The sequence below is a fragment of the Pseudochaenichthys georgianus genome, chromosome 24 (assembly GCF_902827115.2).
Source record: "Pseudochaenichthys georgianus chromosome 24, fPseGeo1.2, whole genome shotgun sequence".
Classification (NCBI taxonomy): domain Eukaryota; kingdom Metazoa; phylum Chordata; class Actinopteri; order Perciformes; family Channichthyidae; genus Pseudochaenichthys; species Pseudochaenichthys georgianus.
This window is the reverse complement of record NC_047526.1, coordinates 28,666,542-28,678,849: the sequence shown is the minus strand read 5'-3', so window position 1 is coordinate 28,678,849 and position 12,308 is coordinate 28,666,542. Positions and strand designations below refer to the sequence as shown.

At 40.9% G+C, this 12,308-nt stretch overlaps 2 protein-coding genes and 1 long non-coding RNA gene across 4 annotated transcripts; 1 reads left to right on the top strand and 2 right to left on the bottom strand.

The window, feature by feature from the left end:
* Positions 1-65: 65 nt before the first annotated feature.
* grcc10 (gene rich cluster, C10 gene) lies at positions 66-2,437 on the bottom strand. The gene is made up of 4 exons (XM_034076123.2): positions 2,331-2,437; positions 1,440-1,493; positions 928-1,104; positions 66-558 (listed from the first exon to the last, which is right to left on the bottom strand). The coding sequence occupies exons 2-4, from the start codon at positions 1,489-1,491 to the stop codon at positions 419-421; spliced, it is 369 nt and encodes a 122-aa protein (XP_033932014.1). The 5' UTR covers positions 1,492-1,493; positions 2,331-2,437; the 3' UTR covers positions 66-418.
* On the top strand, positions 1,818-4,076 carry saysd1 (SAYSVFN motif domain containing 1). Of its 2 annotated transcripts, none has more exons than XM_034076122.2 (3): positions 1,818-1,876; positions 2,660-2,897; positions 3,284-4,076. In XM_034076122.2, exons 2-3 carry the CDS (start codon positions 2,682-2,684, stop codon positions 3,620-3,622), a joined length of 555 nt encoding a protein of 184 aa, XP_033932013.1. In that variant the 5' UTR covers positions 1,818-1,876; positions 2,660-2,681; the 3' UTR covers positions 3,623-4,076. The 2 variants fall into 2 exon arrangements, with proteins under 2 accessions (XP_033932013.1, XP_033932011.1); XM_034076120.2 differs by lacking the exon at positions 1,818-1,876 and adding an exon at positions 2,423-2,457.
* A 2,718-nt stretch (positions 4,077-6,794) lies between these two features.
* On the bottom strand, positions 6,795-8,195 carry LOC139433125 (uncharacterized). Its single transcript, XR_011642696.1, has 3 exons — positions 7,541-8,195; positions 7,290-7,320; positions 6,795-7,131 (listed from the first exon to the last, which is right to left on the bottom strand). It is a non-coding gene; the product is annotated as an uncharacterized lncRNA (long non-coding RNA).
* Between the last annotated feature and the right edge of the window lie 4,113 nt (positions 8,196-12,308).

The window sequence follows — 12,308 nt, the reverse complement described above, 5'->3', positions numbered from 1 at the left end:
ATAGAAGCTGTTTTGTCCCTACCAATTTTCTTCTTTCTTATTCTCTTATTAAAACCACAAAGAGATTTAACAGAAAACATTTTAATATACAACAAGATAATGACATGTGATACTTCTGGCAGCATATAAAATGGTATTAAAATCATATACAAAAGTGGCATTAATGGAAACATGTTTAAGGTCAGATGGCATAAGAAAATACTCAAAATGTAACAAATAAATATTGAAACATTAAAAAGCAATAATTGAACAATTGTTTGCAAGGATGTTTTAAATGAAAGCATAATGTAGAGTTAGTGTATTGAGTTTGAACCTAATTGTTCCATTATTTCTCAAGTAGATGATGGAGAAGACATTTGAACTACAGTTTGATTGTGTTGAAGCAACCTTGCATTTGTCAAATGAATGTATAAAAGTCTTATGAGGTTGGTATCGCGCCTCCTATAGGAGGTGTTGACAGCGGAGGCAGGAGGAGAGACTTCAGTTTAACAGACATGGCTGCAATCTCAGGGTCCTGGGTTTCATACATCTTCACCAATCGGGCAAACTTTAGGACACCTGAAAGTGAAGCAGAGCCGACATAAAGGTGAAACAATGACATCTAAGGAGTATTTGAGTTTAAAAATGTCCAATGTAAGGTTTAGTTTATTTGCACACATAGTCTTAAAGTCAACTTTATAGTCAATCTTTCAGGTTGTGTGTACAGACGGAGAGATCCTCTGTTTCCCACAATCCCGAGGAATACAAATATATGTATAAAAATAGGTATATACATAGATCTACACATTTCTACATATGCACACATTAAGACATAAAAACACAAAGTAAAAGAAGACGGTAAGAATGTAGGCAAAATTCGGAACGAGTAAAGTCCGATATTCAAAGAACTTCAGGGTTTTTTTTATGAAAATGCCGCCTCATGCTCACCCTCTCCTTCGTTGTTGAAACCGTACGCTTTGATGACCTCCTGTTGGATCTGGGTGGACACTGGGAGAACGAGCTGAAGCATCTTGCCCATGTCGTTGCAGGAACTTTCTCGAGCCTCCTCCATCCTGGCAGCGTTGTCCGGCACTGAGAAGGCCTGGATCACCTCACTCAGTACCACTGTGTAAGAGAAGACATTGGTTTATGCTATAAACATGCATTATGTTGGTCTGTATTAAGTGTGGACACTCAAAAAAGTTTTGTGACGATACATTATAATATCAAAATGTGCAGAAATCACAAAGTATACACCAATGGGATTTTGATTTTGACGTCACTGGGATAGAGACACTATCATATTTCTATCTTACATAATCAGCCTAAGTCTTGACTTGGAGCATGTATTCACTGATGAATAAACGTTGCACTGCAAAAAAGTATGATATAAAAAGACTAGAAAAGACCATAAGAGCTAGAACATGTCAACTAAACAGATTATAGAAAGTAACGCTCACCTCTGGTCTGCTCCACAGTGAGGGTGGGCTGCTGTGCTGGAGCTGAGGCCATGTCTGTAGAGAACAAAACAATGTATGTATGGTTAGGAAAGAACAAAGGAATGTAAATGGCACTAAAAAGACAAAAAGGACCAAATGTAATAATCAAGTAAACTACAAAATTAATACTACTTTTTTGTTAATCATTTCAGTAAGTTTCAAGTAAACCTGACACATTCAAGTGTTAGCTTTTCCACTGAAATGATTGTTGCTGCTTTTCTCTGCTGAATTAAATGGCTGTATTCCTATCTATAGTCTTTTTTTTTTTAAAGGTGTTGGTTAATATATCATTCAATGCCGGATTTACATAACACTGGGGTCCTTAAAAAGATATTGATTTCCAGACCTGTTGACAAAGCGTTTTGTGGATAAGGTCCATTTGATTTTGTTCTGCTGCTGTAAGTAATCAACAGGGTACACTTCCTTCTGGTAGTATTCATACGTAATATCTCTCTTATTGAATAACACAAGTTGTGGTTGGAAATACAAGACAGATGATTCTGGTTTTTTGACTATTTAACAGTTGTGTATAAATGCCTGGGTTAGCTAAGTTATAGCTATTAACATTGCTGTCAGACAGTGTGCTGTTAGGCAGGTTTTGGCCTAATGCTCCTACGCTTAAATGCAAGAAGTAAAGCTATGTTAGCCAATTTTATAGTTATATCATTAATACCAGTTTGGTTTTGATGATGTTTGGGCGGTGGTACATCCACTGTTTACTTTCTATCGATAGCTTTGACTATAAGGTAAATTACTTTTGGCTCAACGACGGTTACCAACAGCCTAAAACACATGTAACGTTTTAACAAGATTAACCACTGAATTTAAAAGAGCAAAGGTTTAAAAACTCACCACTGATTAAAGAAATGTAGCTAGTAGCAGACCTGGGAAACCTAGCTGGAAAATTACACTTTTTACGACATTTGAAACCTTTGTTACGACAGTACGTCCTTCTTTCAGACAGACCCGGATGTAAAAGGTAAACAAACACCTTAGCTAGTAACATGATGACATCTCTCCATAAATGTTGTTAAAGCAGCAGTAAACGTTTATGGTAGTCAACCTTATTGTATTTGACATCGTGTAAAGCTTTATTGAAGCAGCGCTAATACCAGTGAAGTTGTGTATTGTTTATTAGCGCCTCTTTTGCCACGTACACCTAATTTGTGTTATAACGTCAGTGTAAAGGAGCTGGCGTCATCAATGGAGCAGAAACTGGCAGATTTCAGAGCCAGGCGACAGGCTGAACATACGATAAAAAAGGATGAAGATACTGTGAAAAAGGGAGAGAGTGCCAGTATGAAGTGCAGCGATCAGACCGAAGAAGACACAGCTCATCTGATTGATTCAACCAGTGACAGCGAACACACAGAAGAGGATGAAAACATCAAAGCCTCAACTCAGATCCCTCCAAAAAAGGTGAGACATTTCTGTGTTAATTTTGCAGTTGGATTTCTGTTCTAACTAAGAATCGGGTGATATGAGGTTAATTAGCTGTCTGGTTCAATTCCAGTAGTGGAATGATGCTAAGTGCATTTACTCAAGTCGATGGTCTTGTGTTTTACTTGAGTATTTCCAATGTAAGATACTTTTAACATCTGTACATCTCAGAGGTAAATATTGTACTTTTTATTTCACTACAATTGTATGACATCCTGATTATAATTTGTTTCAGATTACATTTTGTTCATTCTCTTCAAGTAAAGTAAAATAAATGTATCTCCACATTGGGTGATTATGATTTTGTTGTTGAAGTTGTGTTGAACCACATTGATCTTTTTGAACCGGTTCTGTCTTCTCTGCAGGACCACAGTGATTGGCTTCTGGACAGCGCTTTTGGAAGATGGCTGACATCGAGACAACTTGGCTTGACAAACCTTACTTTGCTTAAAGTACTCCTGTGGCTGGTGCTGCTTGGCCTGTTTGCGGAGCTGGAGTTTGGCCTGCCTTTCTTCGTCCTCTCGCTCTTCTACTGGCTCTATGAGGGTCTCAGGAGCCCAGCTGCACGCGAGCCTGGAGAGCTGAGCGCTTACTCTGTCTTCAACCCAAACTGTCAGCCTCTGATGGGCACGCTCACTGCAGAGCAGCTGGAGGGGGAGATGGGTTACCGCGCTCTGACTAACAGAGCAGCACTTGTCTATTGATGATCTCCAATCATCACAACTTTTTGTCCATTTAAAAATGTCCTTTGTATTCATGAAAAAAATATATTGTATGCAGGAATAATGATTTAAACTGACTTTTTCTGTTTAACTCATGAAATTAAGATCAGTCTGCTAACAGTTGTATTCCTGTTTCTGTTCTTTGAAGCAGTTTAATTGACTTAATTGTGGGAGGTGGATTTGCTTTAAAATGAATAACAATTGAGTGTACAATTACATTGGTGACATTCTTTTTGAAAGTATTTTTTAAATCCAATATTTACCTCCGATTCCTTTTCTTATGAATATGGATTTTGTAGAAAATGTGGGAATGGTATTTGGGAGTTGGTATTCTGATTTACATTGGAAAAGGGCAAGCTCCTACTCATTTATATGAGAAAAACGTTTGCGTTGAATAAAAGGATTTTAAAGTGTAATAAAGAAATGTAATATATCAGCCAGTATTGCATCTCTGTTTCTGTGCCTTCAATTTCACAAATTATAAACACCACATTAACTTTTCTACCATTACCTTTTTGCTGTTTATTTTTGAACAAAATGGTTGGATGAAAATAAATTATGTTTTGTGACGGATCATTATTAAAACTAATTATGTGTTACGCGGCCGAAAAGACAAAGGCTGTCACTACCCGATCCGTCCCCCTGCCCGATCGGTACTGCGCATGTGCGAGATGGTCCGCCATATAGAGAGGCGAAGTCCCTCCCTTTCCGGGAGCCTCCATGGGACCCCGGAAGCGTAAAATTATACATTGAAGTCAATGGAGAGAGAAAGGTTATCTTTTGATCCCGTTTGAATTGTGCCACGAATGACACATATGATGTTTGTCAATTTAAAAGAATATTTTGCAAGTCAAAAAAATTAAAATGTGTCGTAAAACTGTGAAGTTACACATTTTTTTGTGTGAAACCGCTGAGTGAACTACAGGTCTCTTGGTCTCGCACAATACGCGTCACCATCACAAAGATGGCCGTCACGTTAGCAAATTTCACCTGTTTCTTTCAGAATGAGAATAAAAGTATAAAACGAGGTGACTACAAGTCTGGACACGTTGAGAGCTGTACATACACGAAAGGGGAGTTAGTCGGTTCTGTAAGAGCAGCGGGACCGGCTTTACAAGATGTTGGTGAGTAATATGAGTGCAATGTGTAACGTTAATGTCAGCTAGCTAACATTAGCTAACAAGGTACACTAACGTGTTTTGTTTCAGTAACTAGTGTTCTCCTTTAGAACTTCGTGGTCTGTGTGTATGCTGTGGATAACATTAGTGTTCACAAGAACAAGGTAAACTCCCGTTTTTTGTTTTAGTTGCTCTTCAGATTGAAGCGGCCAGTTTTATATCGACTATACTGTATGTGTGATCTCCTTTTACATCTCGTTGTGTCATTTGAGTTTATTTGCTGTGTGTAGATTCAAGGGTTTTGGTTATCTTGTCAATTTGTTTGGTTATCCAGGCACAGCTGTGCGTGACTCCCTCGGGTACACTGGTATGTGTTTTCCTAATGTAGAGAGCATTGATTAATTAATAAACTACACACTGAGTCTAGATCCTGACCAAATCCTTTTTTATTGTTGATCAAATGTTTTTCAAAAATGTATTCATACACATTTAGAAAAATACAATGTACAATCACAACCAGTACAACACACATTACAAAAAATACAGAAAAAACAAACAATAACAACAATCAGACGAAACTATGGAAAAATAACCCCTCCCACCCCCAGATCCGGACCATCCTTGTATTATTGCTCATTCAATCTATTATAGCATGCTAACAAACATGGTACTTACTTTATTTGTACAGATCTGCATGGGAGACAATGGCGCAATGCAGAGCGCTGTCTGTGATTGTGCACGGGGGATGTACAAATGCAGCCACGCTGCAGCATTGGCAATATGTGCCATGTGGCAGATCAGCTCCACAGATGTTGAGTGCCAGTGGAGGAAGCCTGGCACTTCCAAAGTAGTCCAGCCGGTGTCTCAACTTTACCAACAGTGAGAGGAGACATACAACCCACTGGCCAGAGACATCGCCACTCAGGATGTAGACTGGTTCAGGTCTGCACTGAGGGGCGCACAGTGTGGCATGGCATGGCTTTTGTCACCTGAGCCAGAGCCGCGGCCTCAACATCAGGCCATTGTCACCGTGCCGGAGCTGGTGAAGGGGCATGGGGGTCGGGGGCTTGAGGCAATTCTTGCCTCAATGCGACTGAGCAGAGACCAGCAAGCTGCCATCCAGACAGCCACCGGAGGACAGCGGACAAAGTGGCAGTTACACAGGCGGGGCAGGTTGACAGCCAGCAAGTTTGGTGCTGTGCTGCGGTCGGGACTTTCATCCACTCCATGCGCGTCCCTCATGAAGAGGGTGCTCGGGGGGTACAACTTGGACGGAGTCATGGCTGTCAACTGGGGGGTTGTAAACGAGGCCGAAGGGGTGAAGGCTTTTGTGCAGGCCTATCGGGAGACAGTGTTCGAGTCTGGTCTCTTTGTGAGTGAGTCGGTGTTTTGGGAGCATCCCCCGATGGACTTGTGCAGCCATCTGCCCTGCTGGAGGTGAAGTGTCCACCATCATTATATAGGATATATATATATATATATATATATATATATTTGTATACATATCTGTAAATTGTATAATTTTATTTGATTTAAAAGTATTTTTGATCTCTGTCTATAAACACAAACTGAGTAAGATTGACAATAAAGTTGACTTTGAAAAATATATATATTCTTTATGAAAATAGTTGACTGTTGGAGAAATGAATCCAAATGAAACGTTGGACTGAACTACAACTACGCCTTTAAATCTCTACGGACTGTTTTTCAGTGGGATGGCAAGTTCCTATCTTTAAACATTCATTAGTTTTTTCTCAGAACAGATTTGATTTTCTGAAGTTAATTTAACTTAACCATGTAAGGTCATTATTAAAAAGGTACAATCAATTTGTTTAGGGTTGAATAAAATAATGATAAACATTTCATCTGGATAATTTACTGACAGAATAAGAAACTCAATAATGCTCTACTCACCTGTTCCTTTTTATAAAGTGAAACAGTTGAAACGATAGATTTTAGTAAACTTAAAAACAACCTTCTCCAAAAGCTATCAAGGAATATACCTAATACTTGTTTTAGAACTTTATTACATATTTTTATATAAATAGTTTGAGTGATCCATAATTGACAGAAGCTTGTGTTTACACTGACCTGTTACTCATATATTAATGTCTTTGTAACTTATTTAAACCACTACCTCACTCATTTCTTTCATTCATCACGGTTCAGTGAACTAAGTGATACATGAACCAGTTTAATAATTATAATAACGTAGGATTGCAACTCTTTGAAACTGTAGGTGGCTCTTAAAAGAGCCGTTGTGTTTGGGTGTGCTGGTCTCAGGTCAGTCTAAGCCCTCTCTCCGCGGATGCAGCGGGATGTCCTTGGGCATGATGTTGACCCTCTTTGCTTGGTTCATCTTACTGGGGGCAGCTACATGGATGTCGGTGCAGTCCACAGTCATTGTGCAGTTGAAGGCAGAATTAATGTATTATTGTCTCCGAATGAAGCACAACTTCATGTCATACAATACATTGACTTTATTTGTAATTGTGTAAAAACATATGAGCATAATGATTAGCAAGCAGGACCTGCAGGAACAGAGCACGGTGATGGATGGAGCTGGGAAGAGAGAAGAATAAAGAAAACAGATCAACTTCATTATCGGATATTAAAAATTCAATTTCAAAACAAGTTGCCACTCCTACAGTTTTCTAGTGTGTAAAGATGATTTCACTTGACCTATGCACAATATCACACTCAATACATGTGTGTCTCTGGGGGGTGCATTGTGCCTTTGATGTATATAAATAATATACCATAACCAAACACTATTACGTACAGTGGAAATCAGGTTGCCAGAGCAGGTCAGTCCAGTGTGCATGTTCCTCAGGGTCTCAGCAGTTACAGGTGAGGTAAAGAAAATAAAAGAGAAAAAGGTCAGTAACAACACTTTGAATAATTATCTCTTTTAATAATGTTCTCTCAGTAATAACTCAACTACTGTCTTTCCAACAAACAGATTGACTCACTATCATCACAATGAAACACGTCCAGAAGAATGGACCACAGATGGAAATTACCTATTAGCTATAATCTGGCATATTGCATCTCTTCTCTTTGCTGAGATTAATGTTTTTGTATGCATGGTCCTTCTATAAATAAATAAATGTCATGCAAAGCTGCCTGCCTGCCTTCCTTCGACTCTCCCTGAACTGCCTGATCTTTTAATGTTCAATGTTAACCATTTGAGCAGATAGCATTAAGTAGAAAAGATCGCAGATGCTAATCTGCCGTTAGCCTACCTCCCGCCCCCTTAGCACCTGGTGGAGGGGGCGATAGGCTACTCTTCAAATGTTTCACAAAATACTTACCATCATGACTACTCTTACTGTTTAACATTTGGGTTCACTTCATGTTAAGGCTAATACAAATGACAAGGCTAAGTAATGTGATGCTAACTAACGTGCTCGCTACTAGCTATGTAGCTAGCTTGACTGTGTTCCATGCACAACATGTGTATTACCTGATATGTCTGATCCAACGACTCCTACCCAGGGGGCAAAGTCATTTGACAGACATGGAATGTTGTAAAAGGTTGTCCACCAGAAATGATATCTAGGACCTTCAAGGATCAAAACCTGGGTGGACAACCCGGTGAACTAGCTACTGGAAAGCTACAGTGAGGGTCCAAACAATGCAACCCCTATATGAAAACAAGTCAAATATTCTGGCTCGATCAGATACCATCATTCTCTTTCTGATTGAATATCTCTGTGACAGTTCATAGTAAAGACAAACTGAGCCAACCTATTGAAAGAGCAGAAAATAAGCTTTCAGGTGATGCCTTGGTTAAGCCTGTTCTCAATAAGGCCACTAGATGGCGCTGTGCCTTTTTTGTCTCTCCAAAGCAAAATCCATTTCAAGCAATGCACTTGTGGTCCTCTGGATTGTTTGCTGTGTTCAAAATGGGTAAATATACTTAAAAGATTATTTCTATATAACATATTGAAGGGTTTACATTAATATACACAAGGTTTGCTGCCGATGCTAAGTTGAATTGATTCAATGTTTACAGATTTTTCAGTTTACAGACTGGAAAGCTAAAGGCAGCAAAATTCAAAATGGCCGCCACTTTCTTTGCAAAACCCTTTAATTGAAGGTTTTATGTGTTATAAGACAAGGCAAACTGAGTTAAACTTATCTGGAAGTTGACATTAAGTTCAACTTAATGTCAAATCAATAACCTTTTATTATTTGTGCAAATTAATGTCTTTGTTTTTGTGAAAAATATCCTATTTTGATCATGAATTAAACAAAATTCCTGGTGGCAAAACATTTATTTCACATACTCTCTTCTTAGTTATTAACTAAAAATCAACAGATATGATCAGAAGTTGAACACAAAATAATCATTCACATGGCCCAGAACTATAAAAATGTGAATTTTTTAAGAAGAAAAGAGAGAAAAGTAACCTACACTGAATATACAGTACAAATGTTTTCAATGTACACATGGTGGTATTCATGGTAGTGTCCCAGAAAGCTTTTTGCTTTCTATTCATTTTCTGAGTCACAGCTGCTGTCACTGCTCTCAAATGTGGCAGTGTGTATCTTTCTGCATTTGGTTGCCAGTCCTTGGCAACGGCACCCTCTGTAGCATGGAACTGCCTTATTCTGACAGCCACATGAGATTGTCTTATTCATCGACACAGGCCAAGCTGGCTTTGTATATGGTATCGGAACTGTCCAGAGACCATCTCAATTCTGTGCATGGGGGGATTTATGGCTTGGCGATGTGTGCGTTCTTTTCAGGTGCAGCAAAAATGCATTCTCTATTGGGGGTCGTAGCTTTAGGAGCGTCGATTTGTTGTTCAGGAACTTGTATGCTCTCAGTTTGCCCAGATCAGAACCCTCAAAGTGATCAGCTTTGGATGTATATACAGTTATGGTGAGGTCTCGTGCCTGATTGAGGAGGTCATCTGTTATGGCATCGGTGGGGTTCTCACCAAACTCTTCAAGTGCAGGTATGTCCAGACTCATGCTGCTCTTGAACCATGCCCTCTTGCCAGTGAAATATGGATAACTAGTGGTATCTCTACCACTCAGACTGTGGATGAAGGGCATAGCCCAACACTGTGAAGATCCCAGTGCCACAACCATTTCATGTATGGGCAGGTATATACATTCTGGCCTGTTCTCACCCACAGCTCTGTTAGATCACTGAGGTGCATAGCACCATAGTACAGACATGTGGTAATGATGGTGGTGTCATTGGCATACGGCAACTCTGTCAACTCCCTCATTCTGGACACTGTAGAGAGTGTGGAGGAAGATCCTAGTGTCAGCCTCATGCTGTGTTGATTCAAGAGCAGGAACATCCATAACAGACCATGCCGTGAGCACCACACTCTTCGTCTCTTCTTTGAATCCACCACCCAGGTAGAGATGAGTGGGGCCAAGACCAGGTTCCAGTTGTTCATCCGCACACCACTTATCACCAAGGAAGCTCAGCAGGTTTGCTTTGTTAGCAGACACTGCAAAAAACTCCTTTGGATCCAGAGCTGTGTACTGCTCACTGACTTGATACACTTTTGCTGGTTTGGATCTGGCATATCTCTGTTCCTGCTCAGCTGACTTGAGGCTGGTTGTACTGTATCTGTCACAACAGAAGTGTATGATGTCAGTGCCAGGAGGCACATCATTCAGCAGCAGGTGCCTGTATCGCTCAGTGATCACTCCAAATCCTTCTCCTCTGTGGAAAGTCCAGTGTCGTATGGCGGACATGGCATCTACGACTACTGCTGTCTTGAGGCAGTCTTTGGGCAGATCAGGGATGCTGCTTACTTTGGTTTTCTCTTTCAAGATCTTCACAAGGCTCGCCTTGGTCCCTGTACTCATTCTGCCATCTTCCTGGAAGAGGAATGGGGGAACAATGTTGAGTTCTCCACCACTGGCAATGATCTGGGTCATGCGCAGAAGGGCAGTGACTTCATTGCTCTTGCAAGGTGAAGAGGTTTTCCCAGACTTCTTTGGTTTCATCCTGTTTTGTGTATGAAAGGTGTTTAGCTTTACAACACTTGTCTTCTTCTGGTCACTGGACAGTGACTCTGACAATGCCTTCAAACCATCTGCTTTCACACTTGTCAGGTTGTCCTTGACTGTGGCATCTGCACACTCACCAGTATATATATTGATCAGGGATGGTGTGGCTGTAGTGAATGGGTTGGTCTCTACTGCTGCCATGACCTTGACTACCATCTCTGCATCCCTGTTGACACGACTCCAACCAGATTCATGGTGGGGGCTGGAGGAATGGAGGTGCAGCGTAGACTTGAGCTCTGCAGAGATAGCTGCAGTGAGTTGTTGTGTGTAGACCCACTTCATCCTGGCAGCACGATTGAGTGTAATGTCATCCAGACCACTTGCCTCCTTGGCATCTGCATTATATGTCTGCTCCAGAAGCATATCAGGAGAGACACCATTGTGGTTGCCATCTGCCCTCCTTCCAACAAATGCACCTGCCATCAGTGCTTCATGTGCCTCAGGGGCTGTCTCTGGCAGTTTCTTCATCTCAGACAAATACAGACGCAAAGACTGCTGCCCATATTTGTAGTGTCCTGCTGCAGTGAGGTAAGGTAGCATCCGTGCTGATTCACAGAGATCTCCTGCCCAGTAACCTTCCCGCTGGTAGTAGATGAACCTGTGGAGAATGTCTGACATCTCCAGAAAGATTGACCAGAAAACTGCAGAGATTCCTGGAAAAGTAACATCTGTTCTTGTAGGATTGATATCTGTGGACGTGACATCTGGATGATCTCTAACTTCTCAGTAGCAGTGGTGTCTTTCTCAAACAACATCTTCACAACATTTTCTACTTGTGACTGCCAGTGTTGTGTTTCTCTGTCTGATGCACATGCCTCAAATGCTTGCCAGTACAAGCGCCACATGGCATCACTGAGGATCCTGAGAGCATGCATGGTTTGGTAGTGCTCAGCCTTCTCACCAAACATCTTCTTGACAGTCCCTTCCTGAAACAGACCAGCTGCAACAAGAACACCCTCTGCACCTGCATCCCTGATGATCTTGCAAACAGCCTTCATGTAGTTATGAGCTTGGTGAAATCCTCCCAGCAGCAGGACTACATTGCAGAACTCATCTCTGTGCTTGTCTTTTATGGCAACTGCGAGTTCATATGTAGCCTGATCTCCAATGATAATGGTATACTTGTCTCCCAGTGCATGTGATGTCTTGATCAGCCATTTCATTTATTTTTTCAGGACAGCAGGATCAGTTAGAGATGCTGGGATGAGAGGAAGATAGCCAATGATACTGGCCGGTATGTGTGGGTGGAGGTCTGCACAGAAGGCAGAAAAGCCAGGCAGTCCTGCTTCTGCATCTGGAGGAGCATCCAGCAATTCTGAAGTTGTAGCCATTCTTGCTAGATGCCACATACATAACAGGTCTTCAGCTGTGCCTAAATGCCTAAACAGAATAAGATCTGATGTTGGACGTGCAAAAGCCACTCTCGACAAATGGGGATACCTAAATGACGGGGATGTTGTGTGTGACTGTGGCATTGAACCACAAACCATGCAACATCTCCTGAT